At 40.4% G+C, this 17,847-nt stretch overlaps 1 protein-coding gene across 1 annotated transcript; it reads right to left on the bottom strand.

Moving 5' to 3' along the window:
* Positions 1 to 12,611: 12,611 nt before the first annotated feature.
* LOC122844061 (mucin-5AC-like) lies at positions 12,612 to 16,854 on the bottom strand. The gene is made up of 6 exons (XM_044139248.1): positions 16,847 to 16,854; positions 16,370 to 16,485; positions 13,892 to 15,219; positions 13,444 to 13,829; positions 13,129 to 13,299; positions 12,612 to 12,948 (listed from the first exon to the last, which is right to left on the bottom strand). The coding sequence occupies exons 1-6, from the start codon at positions 16,852 to 16,854 to the stop codon at positions 12,612 to 12,614; spliced, it is 2,346 nt and encodes a 781-aa protein (XP_043995183.1).
* Between the last annotated feature and the right edge of the window lie 993 nt (positions 16,855 to 17,847).

Raw genomic sequence — 17,847 nt, 5'->3', positions numbered from 1 at the left:
CATTTCTCCAACTCTCTTCTTTTGCTCCAACTGACAGTCTCTCAATTCTGCTCTCAGCTCCTCAAAGAGCCACTCCAAGTAGAAGAGTATTTTATGATCATTTCAAGCATGCCAGATGAAATCAGTAAGTCTGTGGCTGTTCTTGGAGTGGGTGACCATATGCTTTAAGTGGCCATGAATTTTAGGACACAATGAGTGTCTGAGTCTGGGGGAAGCATTTGGGAAAAAAAATCTAATTTTCCTTTTTGCAAAGACAAAAAGACAGATAAGACAGATGTTAAAACATTTCCTCTATAAACAATCACAGAATATTTTTCAGTTGTGTTACCATGTAATGTGTGACCATCTGTTAATTTATGTGTTGGAAGAAGTCTTGAAATGTTTAAGTCAGAGGTCTTGGTTTTAGACAAGGTTGGTTTGTGTCAAAACCGACAAGTCCGTTCAAGGGATAAACAGTAAACTGAGATAAATGAATAAACAAAAACGTCTAAATACCATGGACATGTTTGCATATTGAATAATGCGTCCCTGAATGCAATTTACAAAAGCAAATGTAATGTTTGATTTAAAGAAACAAGACACATAACTGCAGTTTGTAGACTGCAGATAAATAACAAAACAGTTGATATACTTCTCTAAAGACAAACAGATGGGCGCCCACTGCAGGTCGTATCATGCTTTTTAACTGATCTAATTGCTTGTTTGTGTAGATTTTCAGTCATTCAGATTATGCTAATGCTTGACACTTAAACAGATATGAGTCAGACTTCTTTTCTTGCTTCTTGAAAACAATTTTACTTTTATCTGATGTAACTTATCTCAGTTTTAACGCCTAACGCCTCGTATGCATAGCAGTCCCTGCTAGTTTCAAGTATAATAAAGATGTTGCGTCCCTGAAAAGGACTGTGCATTGAACTTAAAAGCAGATAATACATAAAACATTTGTTAAAAAAGGTAAAGTGAGTGAACTCCTTTATTAAAGTGCAGCTTTTTAAACCTAACTTTTTCTTTTGAAATGATCTCTTTGTAGTGGTAGCATGTTATCAGTGTTCCTCCTGAGGTTTGTCTAATTTGCAGGTTTGTATTAGTGAGTGTGTTAATGTGACTGTGTGTCCCTGTCTGGGAGGAAGAGGCTAATAACAATGATTCGACTCATTACCTTTCATTGAGGAATCTCCGATTGTATTACCCTCCACAGAATATACACACAGCTGTTAATAGTGCTCAGGCTGCTTGATGGACAGCCAGGCGTTATCAGACTTTAAAGAGGAGTTCATCATCACCACCATGCTAATGGATGAGCCAGGAGGGAAATTTGTTACTCATGCACAATAATGCATGAGTAACAAAGACCAAACGTGAGACATAAATAAAAAAAAACAACAAAAAAACCCCACAGATATCTGATAATAGTCCAGCTCTGCAACTGCATTCACATACATAGCATATATTTTAAGGCTCCTAAAAGAAGATGCTTTGGACAGAAAACTGTATCCATAGCAACCTTATTTTTTCAGTTTTTTATGAAGTCCATTTTCACTGAAGTGTAAGTAAAACTATCAAATAGAAAAATAACGGTTATAAAAATATTCATACTCACCCTCCTTTAGACTTTTTTAGTTTTGTCATGATGGAATCACAACTCTTAATGTATTTTATTGAGGCAATGGACCACCAAGAAGTAATCCATATTTGGGCTGTGGAAGGAAAAGGAAATGTGGTTCCCAAATTAGTTCTACTTTAATCATTACAAATGAATTAAAGAAGAAAACTACAATGAGTCAAACTTGTTTGGATTGGTTGGGAATCATCTACAAACAGAAATGCACAAGTCTTGCAGCTGATCTTTGACTGTATTTAGGCTTAAACTTTGACTGGACCATTCTAACATATGTTTGGCTTTAGATTTTTCCTATTGTCTTGTTGGAAGATGAAACTCCACTCAACCTCAACTCTATTGCAGTCTCTAACATATTTATTTATATGATTATGCCTCAATCATCTTTCACTTTGAGCGTGATGTATTGTGATTGTTAGCTTTACTATTACTTTTTATGAATTTATTTTAACAGTTGCTTTCTTTCTAACATTCTTCAGTGTACTCAGAAGTTGCATCTGTAAATTCATGATTTAAAATTGTCCTGTCAACAGATTCTCCCACCAGAGCTGCAGCAGCTTTGAGTGAGCTAGCAAGGGTTTCATGGTTTCTCTTATTTAGGGGTGTCTGGATAAAATTGGTCTGAATTCATATGCACCACACTTCTTGGATTTTTGTTTGTGGAAGTGATTTCCCATTTTGTGTTGGGACACCAAATAAAGTCATAATAAAATATGTTGACATTTGTTAAATATTTTTTTTAAAATATGAAAAAGATTAAGTAGAACTGCAGCGTAGCTCTCGGTGTTATCTTGATTATCTATTTTGCGATAAATATGAAGTTGTTTTCTTTTTTATTTATCAAAATTAAATCCTAATTTTTCTCCAAATGCTTGTATTATACAAGTCAAAGCTGTAGTTGATATTTAAAGATACTCTGCTCTAATTATTTTGATGCACATTACTCATTGCATATTTTTGTCTCAAAATGCTGGAGCTTTTTAATCCTTAAAAATATTAGTGTGTTTCTAAAAATGGCACCTTTAGTACCATGTGGAACAAATGCAGCATGATTAAACTCCTTGCACATCTTTTATCAGCGCTGTGTAATGATTGTCACCCTTGCACCTCCTTAGTGTAATGAAAGCCTGATCTTCAAAGGAAACATTGACACGCTGTGCAGGTTGTGAGAAATCTGCAGCTGGTCGACATGATTTGCCCCCCGTCTATTTTGCAAGTTAAAAAAAAAGACGGATGAGAGCTGATTTTTTTCCCTAACATCAAAGAAGCTAATTTAACTGGAAGGTTAACACTGAAGACAGAGTTAAAGCCAAGCAGCTGTTCAAGGTCAACAGCTGGAGATCAGTCTGTCTTTCATGTAGAAGTTCAAGCTCATTTTAGAATATAAAGATTGGGACATAATTGTAGGTAGATTTTACTTCGAATGCTGCACATTTGTTGTCATGCATCCTTGTATGTTGCCTTGGATAGACTGATTCCCCTGCTTTATCCTGGAGATAAGTTTTTACAGATCCCTGATTATAGCTAGTAATAGTGCCACATTAACATTTCATGCTATGAAAAGTCTGAGGGAAAATACAGTATTATGATGGCATCATTTGTACTAAAAATGTACTTTATCTTACTGTAATTAGATAAACCAGGAAAGCAACTATTTATACAGAAAAAAAATTAAATAATTAATGGTGCTAAAATAATGCAACATTGATGTATTGTTTTCTTTTTTACATAGACCTTTGTCAAAAGAGCACAATTAATACCTTTGCTGCTGTTCCATTCTCTTCAGAGGAACAAGAGTACAAACTAGTACAACCTGTTTAATAAGCTTGCCTGCTGCAATACCTAGCCTGCAGCAGGGTAATTTAGATATGCAAGTCTGAGCATGTCATGTGGTTTGTGAACAGCTTTAACGTTAGTGCGACTGATGAGTGGATGAATGGATGAATTTAACCACCAAGGTTTATTTTTAATGATTGTGAACATTTCTGGATACATTTTATCATGACTCTTAATCTCTCGTCACATTTTCTTTTCCAAACTGCCACCAAATATGATTTAAGTTAAATTTTAGTTTAAAAAATGCTAATAAGTAGGTCTGGCTGGACCCACATATGTACAGAGATCGAATTGTGGCTTAAATGTGCCATTGTCTCATCAAGCTTTCATCAAGCTTTCCTCAAGCGAAGACACACAACATGCAGACAATAATAAGTTAAGCAACTCTCCTCCCATTTAGAGAGCCTAACAAGTAATTGCAATGCTGTTCTTAAAATTAGCATTTAAAATAAATAAATAAAGATTGAGACAAGATGCAATTTTTATAAAGTCCCCCATTAATCGCTTGACTAAGTGCTACAGGCCTCCATGGTGGAGCCAATAAATAAAGTTCAATCAACCCTTTAAATACTTTGCCTAAAGCTCTGAATGGAGTGGCTTTAAATAATACTACGATGTTGAAGATGATTGATGGCACTGTTGGGCTAAAGGAATTCTTAATGGAATTGATGTTGTGTCTATAATGAGCTTTTTCTGCTTAAAAAACCCCCCCTAAACTTACAGAGCAGAGAAGAGGATGAGGAAACCTCAGCTTGCCTTCTTTCTCTTTCTCTATTTGACTTTCCTCAGTTGCCTCGTTTCCTCTGCTCTAATCTTTCTATTTAACCTTTATTTGCTGCAGATCTGTGAAGTTTGTGTTTTATAGCATTTTACGCAGCACACATGCTGCTCAGAATGACAATCTGCTCCACTGAGTGAAGCTTTCTATTCATACATTTTCTCTGTTCAAACAGAGAAGAGCAACTGTTTTAGAGTTTTAACAGGAGCGCCTATGCAATATATTTTGGAAGCATAAATCATTTCTTTACCAAGGACTGAAAACAAGGTGTCAGTAGGTGGCGCTATTGTACAAAAAATGTGCCAAAAGACCCTGCTGGAGCAAAATAATAGTTGAGTGACTCTGTAGAAGCCTACTGAATTTAACTGCCAAAAAAGTAGAAGTCTAATTTAGAATATGTTTGTTCATGCACTTACTGAAAACAAATAGACTAAATTAAGAGGCTCATAAATGTCATAAATGTCATAAATACTTAGAGTAAAAGTTAATAAAAGGAGAGACATGAGTCTGTTTTTATTACACCTTTTAGTTAAATCTAATAATGCATCATTTAAGAACTTTGTAAATAAACCTAATTAATTTTTATGTTCAAATTATCTTCCCAAATGAAAATAACCCTTTAAACTGTATTAATCTTGTACATTAAGACAAAGGCAAGGGAAAATAGAACAACATGGAGGCGTAGCAAAACAGACATCTCTAACAGAGTAGATTCAATAGTTTCATAAAAGAAGCTACTGAATGCAATGTTGCTTCCTGAATTTTCATAGTGGGATTGATTGATAATCCCTTATTTCCTTTTCTATCTCCATCCCAGTCTGTAGTCAATGTTTTTATCCAATTTGGTTTCACTTTTGCTATTATCCCCTTCCTGAATTTTGTTTTGCCTTTCGAGGATGCAGTTTTAATCAACGAGGTGAAATCCTCCTTTTTTCATACACATGCTTTTATCACATCAAAGGACATTACACAGACATCCATTCATCATCTCCAGACTTCCATTAACCTTAATTCAAGTCGTGATAGAAATTAATGATTTACATTAAGGAACTAGCTGCTTGCTCACACTGAGAACCAGGTAGTCTTTGCACAGTTGACTTTGTTTAGAGATTTATGTGTCCAAAGCATAAGTACACACCACATTGAACTATGTGCAGTGTCCATGCGTGCACATTAATACACACCATCTGATGGATCACTCATTTAGTTACTGAATCATTTGTACTTTCAAATTCTTATCTACATGCTCAAAGAGTGCACGCAGGCTCTCTGGGCAACTTTTGACTCTGTCAGCGGATCATATCCTGCAGCATTCACTCACCTTCACATGACCACATTTGTCCTGCAGCTATTCTGCGGCATTAAGCAGGACATGGACATGGACCATATTAGCAGCAGCATTACAACCCAGAATGTGAGAACTATGTAAGAATCTTGCTTTTGAAGAAAGGAACATGGCACAATCAAACCGGATAGCCAGAAAGATTTAAAGATTTACATTCAAAGTATAAATTTGTCATGTTTAAATACATAAAAGAAAAAGGTGGAGAATAATTAGCAAACATGAGTAGATTTTATTCTTAATCAAGTACAAGTTTCTATGCTATCAAACATGTTGGTCAGTGATGCTTCAGATGACAACGTCACTTTTTAAATCATAAACGCAGTCACTGTGCAAAAATCGGAAAGTGTGAATGACAGTCTCTTTTGAAAATCCAATATCTTGGAAGATTTGAATAAAATCTTGCCTCTAAAATGCTTCCTGTCTTCTTCTGAGCTTTTCTTTAAAACAGAAGCCTGTCTACCAGAAACATCAAAGCACTCAGTTTGATGGTTCTTCTCTTTACTCCTACTAGCGACAGAGGCAAAAGCAAAGGACCTCAAAGGAACATAGGCCCAAAGCTGTTGGCAGAGTAACCAATGGGTGAAACAAACAGAAAGGAAAGCAGAGGCAAAGATATTATACAGGGAAAGACAGTTTGAAAGCTGCAGGTTTAGCTGATCTTCTCATACAGAATCTAAATACAAAGGAAGAAGGGAAAAGAAATCAAGGTTTTCACAGAGATAAGGTGAAAAAAAGATAAAACTTGCTGATGCACATAAAAACATATAGTGTCACGTTTAAGGCCCCTTAGCAGGAAACAGCTCTTGTGTTTAAAGAAAACAAAACAAATTGAAAAAAAAAACAACAAAAACAATCTGGTGGGTGAATTTGAATAAGGATGCCAGAGTCAAACTTTCTAGCATAAGCATCATAAATGTTAAAGAAAAAACATATTTAAAATGTATCATTTGAATTGTTTTAGTGACTGGTGCATTCATAAGAACAGCCAAATAGCAAACAAAAAGTTGTTGCAGATTTAAAATGTATATATTCTCTTGTTCTCACTGAAGACTCTTGGTTTCTTAATTAGGAAACTACTGCAGAGTTCTGACATCCTGGAAGCTTGCTGCCCTCTACTGACAGTGCTAGGGTATCTACAAATGTGATGTACTAAAGGAAATTCCTAAATGTTACTCATCTGTGCTGATATTACTGATCATTAAAAGTAACTTCAATCTTACAGCTTCAAATAATAACCATAAAACACCCTGTACAGGTTAGATAGCCGGTTACACATGTCTGATAAGTGAAAAATCTGAAGAATGTGAACTGACGGCTGAAAAGAACAGGTGTTACCGTCAACATACTTTTCAGGTTACAGATGGTGTCACCTTCGTAAATATCTTTTATTCGTCCTTTATCATTTCGCAACACAGCTACCTCATAAAAACAGAAACTAATCATGCTAATACAGAGTGATGCAGATGTTTGTTGTCATAGTGCAAAAAATAAAAACAATCCTTTTACAACATTTTCTGCTTAAGATGTCTTAGATAAAAAGAAAAAAAAAATTTAAAAATGAAACCACACCTAACCAACCATCTCAAACCACTGTGCTTTAGGCTATTAAAAATATATTGTTTATTTTAATTTAAAAAATGTAAACATGAGAGTATCTTTAAACATTTTAGTGGTCACAAGAGAGGTTCAGAAGGACCTCTGTGTGCTAACTTTTATTTGGTCTGGTTCCTCATTTATTTATTTTTCCAGTCGTCTCACTGATAAATAAGTTGCTGTTGCACCACTGAACAGTGACTGAATCATGATTATAAAGACAGAAATTTTATTTCTGTCTTTATATAAACTGCTATTTTTTAATGTCAAGGCTTATACTAAATTAGAAACATATTTTATTTAGTCAGGTAAAGAAAAACATAGATATCACATCATTTATGTCTGTACCAACTTTGTCTTATTCTAAATCTATAAAGAGCAATTTCTCTCTTCTCTCACAGCTGTTCTACCAATATAAAATATTGTTTAGAAACAATCAACCGTCAATTTGTTTCAAGCATGAATCATTTAAATCATATAAGACGTACCCTGATGCCATGATTCAAATCTAATCTGAGGGCATTTTCCTTCAACTGTTTTTGTGTTTCTATTTGTTGACACTGAGTGTCCTCTCTGTCTATGCCATGTAAGCTTTAGCACAATAACACACTCAAAACTGTCACCATATGTGAAAAAGTCAGTTATCAGATAACAAAAAGCATTAACAAGATCTAGATCAGGGGTCTCAAACTCCAGTCCTCGAGGGCCGCAGTCCTGCAGTTTTTAGATGTGCCAAAAGTACAAAACACTAGAATGAAATGGCTTAATTACCTCCACCTTGTGTAGACCAGTTCTCCAGAGCCTTAATTATTCTATTCAGGTGTGCTGCAGCAGAGGCACATCTAAAAGTTACAGGACTGCAGCCTTCGAGGCCTGGAGTTTGAGACCCCTGATCTAGGGCAATAAGTTGACAGGCACTACACCTACTCTCTGCTAGAGTTTAGGATCCTTATAAAAAAATGTACACGACTAAATACAGCAGTGACTCTTATGGAAAATGGCCTATTTATTTCATCCAGATATTGTTTTAGAGAAAAGAAAGAAGTTAAAACTTTAGGACAGAGGTGCTCAAGTTCAGTCCTCGAGAGCCAACATCCTGCAACTTTTAGAAATGTCCTTACTCCAACAAACCAGGATCAGCTCTGAACAGGCCTGGTAACGAGCCGTTCATTTGATTCAAGAGTGTTGGATGCCTCTGAAAGTTGTAGGACGGTGGCTCTCGAGGACTGGACTTGACCACCTCTGCTTTAGGATATCAATCCATAAGGACCAGATATGAGGATTTTGGTGCAAAATGATTTTTTTTTAAGTTTGTTTTTTGTAGACAGTGATCAATGCGTTACCACATGTATGGCATCTTATTGCTTTACAAGTCATGCTGTGCATTATAAAACCATCTTTCTCATGACAACATTCATCATCGGTCACAATATCCAGCGGCTAGTGGGCTGGTGGCAGAGTACAGAGGCACCCCTATTTACCTCCTTCTGCACCAGTAAATTTCATCCACTAACCAATTCACACATATTTCTCCACTCAAGAACCTCATCACCCGAGGCCCAGTCTAAACAAATCTGGAAATTTGACTTTACTTATTTTTGTGGAACTTGTGCCCGTCCTTCTAATGCTGTTCTGGGAAACATAAAACTCATTTTAGAAGTTGTCACTAGTGGAGTACTTAAAAAAAATAAAAAACAAAACAATCTATTGCTGGTCAATACAAGAATTGCAAGATTCTTGTGTTGAATATCTTAGGTGATTGTTCACCAATCACCACCAAGAGAAATTCAGAGGACAGTTAATTTAACATGCATGTTTTTGGTAAGAAGAAGATGTATAGATAAAACCAAGGAAGAGAGATAACTAAATTCCTCAAACAAAAGGCCAAGCTAAAGTATAAACTCAGGATCATGTTATCTCTGTGGCAGAAATCCAAAAATGTGACACAGTAAACATTTAAACCATGTCAGAGCTTTGCTGCTGTTACTACTGAGTGCAGCCTTGCACTGTCTCTCCCATGCTGCAGTGGTTGCCGCAGCTGTGGTAGGCAAACACTAGCGATTGGGTAAAATTTAAAACCTCAACACAGTGCAAGTCTCCAGAAAGCAACATTTCTCAGCAGCAGAGAACCCAGACCCTTTGTATGAAGTAAGGTGTAGAACAAGGGATTGATTTGTATTAGGCCACTGTAGAGATAAAATGACACAAGTACTCTTGAGATATCTTTTTACTTATTAAAAATATGTTTTTTTTTCTGATTTGCTTTTCTAATTGAGGTGCCTTTTAAAATGTTGGTCAGTGTGTCTCACTTGTACATGCTTAGAATTTCTGGAACTTGGATGGATGGATGGATACCATCTACACTGTCATTTTGTCTGAGGTTTTTTGTCAGGTAACTGTGATCAATGTCAATACTTTCCCATAGAAGATAAAACTGTGACTAAGTTTGTCCTTGACATCAGTGTTCTTTTAATTTTAGCTTTATATTTTTAGATAGACAAGGTGTGTTACTACCAGACTGACGAGAATGATGTCAGTTACATGGGTGTGTCCGCTGGAACACTGTCACCATTATGCAAGACTTTCTTTTATTTAGATTTCAACACTGATAAGAGATTTAGGCTTTGCACTGGGAAACATTTACAACAGTATGCCTTTATATGTGACAACATGAATTTCAAACCTTAAAAAAAAATCCCTCAACAAAATTATTATATTGTGTATTTAATATTACGAAAGTCCCAAAAGGGTAAAAAGCAAAAAAGTGTAGCCAGCTACTATTTCTGACAAACATTTTAACAAAGTTAAAGGGATGTAATTACAGCCAAATTGAAGCGTGTCCCCAATTTATGATATAATTACTGAAGCGAATTAGAATCATTACAGAACTCGACGCCTTCTTATAATTGCTGACTACACTTTGTTTCCTCTGGCACTTGGACAGTTTATTGTTGGCGATGAGCTCTAACTCATTGATGGAATGCTTTATTCCTACAACTCTAATATTTACTCAAACTGAGTCTGCTGTGTTTGTGTGTTGTTTGTGTACAATACAGGACTAATTCACCATTTGTTAGAAAAGCATCAGGTGTATATTCTTCACAATACACCCTTGAAATATTTAATATACCCTCATTTCCTCTTTATGACAATTTGGTCTACAGACTACAGCAAAGTCATTTTCTACTGAAATGCATCTTGATGGAATGTATTTGCATTTAACTTCGGTGTCTGTGGCTTGAATAAATGGGCTGTGTTGAGGCAGGAAATGTGTGTATTTTAACATCTGAGGACAGACAGTTTTCCTGGTCTTAATAAAAGGATATTAACTCCTTTTATGCTTTTAAATGTCTAATTTTCTGACTTGCACAGGAGTTTTTATAAAGTGTTATAAAATAATCTTTTGGGGGAACTGAACTGAGATAAACATAGTAGTAAAGCAATGTTGAAAATGTTTTTAAGAAAAACAAAATTCAATATTATTTGGTTGTCTTCCAGGAGAACAATCATGAAATGATTGGAGAATAATTTGGATGATATACTTTTAAAATGACACTTGAACCTTTTGCACAAGCGACAAGATAACTGTGACTTCATTCTGTTTTCCAAAGAACGTCACTATATCATGTGTCCAACGTAAAATAATCACTCATATAGCTAAAACAATTTTTTTAAATCTAACCAGAATGCAACAATGCTGACCAAAGCTGGACTGTTCTTCAGTCATTAACAGAGGAATGATTGTGACTCCAAAAGTTGATGCATGTGTGCTCGTGGTGTTGCTTGCAATAAAGCTCATAATTATGCTTCTCCACACTGAGCTAAAACCGGACAATATGTCCTCTGGTCCAATGTAAAATTATATGAAATACAATGCAATCAGTTGTCAATCAAATCAGTTCTGTGCAATACACGGCTCAGCTCGGCTTGTATTACCGCCAAAGTGGGTACAAAAAAACAGAACAGCTGTTAGAGATCTCCTAATGGAGATGAATCTGGCTGGGGCGGGGTTAATTGAAGGCGCTCTAGTGGAGAAGCAGCTTAAGACTCCTGAGACTCTAGAGTTATATTTACAAAATGTTGTGTCAATAGGTAAAACCTTGAGCTGTGTGCCCGGTCTGTTAAGATCTCAACTCCAAACCATGAATGGTAAATTTACTTTGAAGCTGTTGTCTACAACCGCAAGCATAAATATGTGGCACCTATGCCTAAGCCTGTTTTTTTATTTCTAAATAAATAAATAAATTATGAAGTCAAAAAACTTCATAATTTGAAGTTTTTTGTCTTCAAATTCAAATATTTAAAACAATGATCTTGTTCTGAATTACTTCAGTAGTTTTTGTCTTGTTGCACAGAGTTTCATCGGAAAACACATAATCATTGTACAGCTGAAGGATTTCATTTAGGTCATTGGTTGTTCCTGTTTCACCTTCACTGCTGTGACATAAACTATCACATGTCTCCAGGAGTTATAAGGACAGAGTGTTCACAATCCATTCTAAAGCAGTATAAAAAGAAAACCATTCATGCATTGAGCAATCATTAATTACATGTAATCAATTAAACATTCATTCAATCTATTTGGCTAGACTTCATTTTCTTTTGATCAAATGAAAAACAAAATTCTGCAACAGACAGACCTGCAAAAAATGTCCAATTTTCTTGTTCACTGGTGATATGATACACTACATTTCCTAAGTTGAACATGATTTAAAAGGAGTAGAACATGGATAGAAAGTGTTGTGTAATGCTTATTTGCTGTAATAATGTGCAAATAATGTTGTTTTCATAAATAGTTGGTGTGAAAACAACATTTTCACACCAGTTTCTAAAAACATTTATGGTGTGGTACTATGCTACTGTGCATAGTATTAAAAACAAGCATACTCAAACAGACTGTTAAATTTACTTTAAATCTTTATTGCTATGAAAACTTTATATAAACAATCAAATGTGAATTTACAAACCAGTCATCTCTGTACAACTCACAATTAGTGCAAAATCTCACATTGCAATAATAGTATTAAAAATAAATAACACTTTTTGCAAAAAAATATAGATAAACACTGGAATCAACAGGGTTTCATTACATCACATCTTCCTAAAATACATGGTAACTTTGCCTCTAATCATGATGAATTGGTATGATTAATTATAAATTATAAAACATAATTTACTCTTCTCAAAGAAAAAAGCAGAAGGTTAATGTCAAACACGGTGGGAAAATGAAAAATATATTCTGGAATTGTTCGATTTATATTAGGAAGACAATAAAACTAACATGAAGTGCAAGATACAAAACTTTAAAAATCTGTTAAATATTAAATATAATATAATAAATATGATTAAATAAAGAGCTATTGTTTTGGTGCCAACAGAAGTTTCATTTCAAAAGCATTAGTGTAATCACTGAAGTGAGCAAAAGAAAACTTGCTTCATGACTACATGCTGTGGAGGCTGTAGTTGGGGCAACAGTGGATGTAGCAGCTGTGGAAGCTGTTGGGGCAGCACTGTTTGTAGCAGCAGTGGTAGTTGTTTGGGCAACAGTGGTGACAGCAGCAGTGGAGATTGTTGGGGTTCTTGTTGTTCCTGCAGCAGCTGTGGTAGTTAAGGGGGAAGCTGTGGTTGCAGAAGCTCTGGTACTTGTTGCGGCAGCAGTGGTTGCAGCACCTGTGGTCGTTTTTGGGGCAACTGTGGACGCAGCAGCTGAGGTAGTTGTTGGGGCAGCAGTGGAGGCAGCAGCTGTGGTAGTTGTTGAGGCAGTAGTGGTTGAAGCCGCTGTGGTAGTTGTCGGAGCATCCGTGGTTGCATCAGCTATGGGAGGTGTTGGGGCAGTAGTGATTTCAGCTGTTGTGGTAGGTGTTGCAGTAGCAGTGGTTGCAGCAGCTGTGGTAGTTGTTGTGGCAGCAGTGGTTCCAGCAGCTGTTGTTGATGTTGCAGGGGCAGCAGTGGTGGCACCAGCTGTTGTTGTTGTTGTGGCAGCAGTGGTTGCAGCAGCTGTGGTAGTTGTTGTGGCAGAAGTGGTTGCAGCAGCTGTGGTAGTTGTTGTGGCAGCAGTGGTTGCAGCAGCTGTGGTAGTTGTTGCAGGGGCAGCAGTGGTGGCAGCAGTTGTAGTTGTTGTTGAGGCAACTGTGGTTGCAGCAGCTGTGGTTGTTGTTGGGACAGTAGTGCTTTCAGCAGCTGTGGTAGGTGTTGCAGCAGCAGTGGTAGTTGTTGTGGCAGCAGTGGTTCCAGCAGCTGTTGTTGATGTTGCAGGGGCAGCAGTGGTGGCACCAGCTGTTGTTGTTGTGGCAGCAGTGGTTGCAGCAGCTGTGGTAGTTGTTGTGGCAGCAGTGGTTGCAGCAGCTGTGGTAGTTGTTGTGGCAGCAGTGGTTGCAGCAGCTGTGGTAGTTGTTGTGGCAGCAGTGGTTGCAGCAGCTGTTGTTGATGTTGCAGGGGCAGCAGTGGTGGCAGCAGTTGTGGTTGAGGCAACCGTGGTTGCAGCAGCTGCGGTTGTTGTTGTGGCAGCAGTGGTTGCAGCAGCTGTGGTAGTTGTTGTGGCAGCAGTGGTTGCAGCAGCTGTTGTTGATGTTGCAGGGGCAGCAGTGGTGGCAGCAGTTGTGGTTGTTGTTGAGGCAACTGTGGTTGCAGCAGCTGTGGTTGTTGTTGGGACAGTAGTGCTTTCAGCAGCTGTGATAGGTGTTGCAGCAGCAGTGGTTGCAGCAGTTGTGGTATGTGTTGCAGTAGCAGTGGTTGCAGCAGCTGTGGTTGTTGTTGAGGCAGTAGTGATTTCAGCAGTTGTGGTAGGTGTTGCAGCAGCAGTGGTTGCAGCAGCTGTGGTAGTTGTTGTGGCAGCAGTGGTTGCAGCAGCTGTTGTTGATGTTGCAGGGGCAGCAGTGGTGGCAGCAGTTGTGGTTGAGGCAACTGTGGTTGCAGCAGCTGTGGTTGTTGTTGAGGCAGTAGTGATTTCAGCAGTTGTGGTAGGTGTTTCAGCAGCAGTGGTTGCAGCAGCTGTTGTTGATGTTGCAGGGGCAGCAGTGGTGGCAGCAGTTGTGGTTGTTGTTGAGGCAACTGTGGTTGCAGCAGCTGTGGTTGTTGTTGGGACAGTAGTGCTTACAGCAGCTGTGGTAGTTGTTGAGGCAGTAGTGATTTCAGCAGTTGTGGTAGTTGTTGTGGCAGCAATGGTTGCAGCAGCTGTTGTTGATGTTGCTGGGGCAGCAGTGGTTGCAGCAGCTGTGGTTGTTGTTGGGACAGTAGTGATTTCAGCAGTTGTGGTTGTTGTTGAGGCAACTGTGGTTGCAGCAGCTGTGGTAGTTGTTGTGGCAGCAGTGGTTGCAGCAGCTGTTGTTGATGTTGCTGGGGCAGCAGTGGTTGCAGCAGCTATTGTTGATGTTACAGGGGCAGCAGTGGTGGCAGCAGTTGTGGTTGTTGTTGAGGCAACTGTGGTTGCAGCAGCTGTGGTTGTTGTTGGGACAGTAGTGATTTCAGCAGTTGTGGTAGGTGTTGCAGTAGCAGTGGTTGCAGCAGCTGTGGTAGTTGTTGTGGCAGCAGTGGTTGCAGCAGCTGTTGTTGATGTTGCAGGGGCAGCAGTGGTGGCAGCAGTTGTGGTTGAGGCAACTGTGGTTGCAGCAGCTGTGGTTGTTGTTGTGGCAGCAGTGGTTGCAGCAGCTGTGGTAGTTGTTGTGGCAGCAGTGGTTGCAGCAGCTGTTGTTGATGTTGCAGGGGCAGCAGTGGTGGCAGCAGTTGTGGTTGTTGTTGAGGCAACTGTGGTTGCAGCAGCTGTGGTTGTTGTTGGGACAGTAGTGCTTTCAGCAGCTGTGATAGGTGTTGCAGCAGCAGTGGTTGCAGAAGTTGTGGTATGTGTTGCAGTAGCAGTGGTTGCAGCAGCTGTGGTAGTTGTTGTGGCAGCAGTGGTTGCAGCAGCTGTTGTTGATGTTGCAGGGGCAGCAGTGGTGGCAGCAGTTGTGGTTGTTGTTGAGGCAACTGTGGTTGCAGCAGCTGTGGTTGTTGTTGAGGCAGTAGTGATTTCAGCAGTTGTGGTAGGTGTTGCAGCAGCAGTGGTTGCAGCAGCTGTGGTTATTGTTGGGGCAGCAGTGGTTGCAGCAGCTGTTGTTGATGTTGCTGGGGCAGCAGTGGTTGCAGCAGCTGTTGTTGATGTTGCAGGGGCAGCAGTGGTGGCAGCAGTTGTGGTTGTTGTTGAGGCAACTGTGGTTGCAGCAGCTGTGGTTGTTGTTGGGACAGTAGTGATTTCAGCAGTTGTGGTAGGTGTTTCAGCCGCAGTGGTTGCAGCAGCTGTGGTAGTTGTTGTGGCAGCAGTGGTTGCAGCAGCTGTTGTTGATGTTGCAGGGGCAGCAGTGGTGGCAGCAGTTGTGGTTGAGGCAACTGTGGTTGCAGCAGCTGTGGTAGTTGTTGAGGCAGTAGTGATTTCAGCAGTTGTGGTAGTTGTTGTGGCAGCAGTGGTTGCAGCAGCTGTTGTTGATGTTGCAGGGGCAGCAGTGGTGGCAGCAGTTGTGGTTGTTGTTGAGGCAACTGTGGTTGCAGCGGCTGTGGTTGTTGTTGGGACAGTAGTGCTTTCAGCAGCTGTGGTAGATGTTGCAGCAGCAGTGGTTGCAGCAGCTGTGGTAGTTGTTGTGGCAGCAATGGTTGCAGCAGCTGTTGTTGATGTTGCTGGGGCAGCAGTGGTTGCAGCAGCTGTGGTTGTTGTTGGGACAGTAGTGATTTCAGCAGTTGTGGTAGGTGTTGCAGCAGTAGTGGTTGCAGCAGCTGTGGTAGTTGTTGTGGCAGCAGTGGTTGCAGCAGCTGTTGTTGATGTTGCTGGGGCAGCAGTGGTTGCAGCAGCTGTTGTTGATGTTGCAGGGGCAGCAGTGGTGGCAGCAGTTGTGGTTGTTGTTGAGGCAACTGTGGTTGCAGCAGCTGTGGTTGTTGTTGGGACAGTAGTGATTTCAGCAGTTGTGGTAGGTGTTGCAGTAGCAGTGGTTGCAGCAGCTGTGGTAGTTGTTGTGGCAGCAGTGGTTGCAGCAGCTGTTGTTGATGTTGCAGGGGCAGCAGTGGTGGCAGCAGTTGTGGTTGTTGTTGAGGCAACTGTGGTTGCAGCAGCTGTGGTTGTTGTTGGGACAGTAGTGCTTTCAGCAGCTGTGGTAGGTGTTGCAGCAGCAGTGGTTGCAGCAGCTGTTGTAGTTGTTGAGGCAGTAGTGATTTCAGCAGTTGTGGTAGGTGTTGCAGTAGCAGTGGTTGCAGCAGCTGTGGTAGTTGTTGTGGCAGCAGTGGTTGCAGCAGCTGTTGTTGATGTTGCAGGGGCAGCAGTGGTGGCAGCAGTTGTGGTTGTTGTTGAGACAACTGTGGTTGCAGCAGCTGTGGTTGTTATTGGGACAGTAGTGATTTCAGCAGTTGTGGTAGGTGTTGCAGCAGCAGTGGTTGCAGCAGTTGTGGTAGGTGTTGCAGCAGCAGTGGTTGCAGCAGCTGTGGTAGTTGTTGTGGCAGCAATGGTTGCAGCAGCTGTTGTTGATGTTGCTGGGGCAGCAGTGGTTGCAGCAGCTGTGGTTGTTGTTGGGACAGTAGTGATTTCAGCAGTTGTGGTAGGTGTTGCAGCAGTAGTGGTTGCAGCAGCTGTGGTAGTTGTTGTGGCAGCAGTGGTTGCAGCAGCTGTTGTTGATGTTGCTGGGGCAGCAGTGGTTGCAGCAGCTGTTGTTGATGTTGCAGGGGCATCAGTGGTGGCAGCAGTTGTGGTTGTTGTTGAGGCAACTGTGGTTGCAGCAGCTGTGGTTGTTGTTGGGACAGTAGTGATTTCAGCAGTTGTGGTAGGTGTTGCAGCAGCAGTGGTTGCAGCAGCTGTGGTAGTTGTTGTGGCAGCAGTGGTTGCAGCAGCTGTTGTTGATGTTGCAGGGGCAGCAGTGGTGGCAGCAGTTGTGGTTGTTGTTGAGGCAACTGTGGTTGCAGCAGCTGTGGTTGTTGTTGGGACAGTAGTGCTTTCAGCAGCTGTGGTAGGTGTTGCAGCAGCAGTGGTTGCAGCAGCTGTTGTAGTTGTTGAGGCAGTAGTGATTTCAGCAGTTGTGGTAGGTGTTGCAGCAGCAGTGATTTCAGCAGTTGTGGTAGGTGTTGCAGCAGCAGTGGTTGCAGCAGCTGTTGTTGTTGTTGAGGCAGCTGTGGTTTCAGCAGCTGTTGTTGATGTTGTAGGGGCAGCAGTGGTTAGAGCAGCTGTTGTTGATGTTGCAGGGGCAGCAGTGGTTGCAGCAGCTGTTGTTGTTGTTGAGGCAACTGTGGTTGTTGTTGGGACAGCAGTGCTTTCAGCAGCTGTGGTAGTTGTTGAGGCAGTAGTGATTTCAGCAGTTGTGGTAGGTGTTGCAGCAGCAGTGGTTGCAGCAGCTGTTGTTGATATTGCAGGGGCAGCAGTGGTGGCAGCAGCTGTGGTAGGTGTTTCAGCAGCAGTGGTTTCAGCAGCTGTGGTAGTTATTGCGGCAGCAGTGGTTGGAGCAGCTGTGGTAGTTGTTGAGGCAGTAGTGATTTCAGCAGCTGTTGTTGCAGCAGCAGTGGTTGCAGCAGCTGTGGTAGTTGTAGCAGCAGTGGTTTCAGCAACTGTGGTTGTTGTTGGGACAGCAGTGCTTTCAGCAGCTGTGGTAGTTGTTGAGGCAGTAGTGATTTCAGCAGTTGTGGTAGGTGTTTCAGCAGCAGTGGTTGCAGCAGCTGTGGTAGTTGTAGCAG

The sequence above is a fragment of the Gambusia affinis genome, linkage group LG14 (assembly GCF_019740435.1).
Source record: "Gambusia affinis linkage group LG14, SWU_Gaff_1.0, whole genome shotgun sequence".
Lineage (NCBI taxonomy): Eukaryota > Metazoa > Chordata > Actinopteri > Cyprinodontiformes > Poeciliidae > Gambusia > Gambusia affinis.
This window is presented reverse-complemented; position numbering and strand designations above follow the sequence as displayed.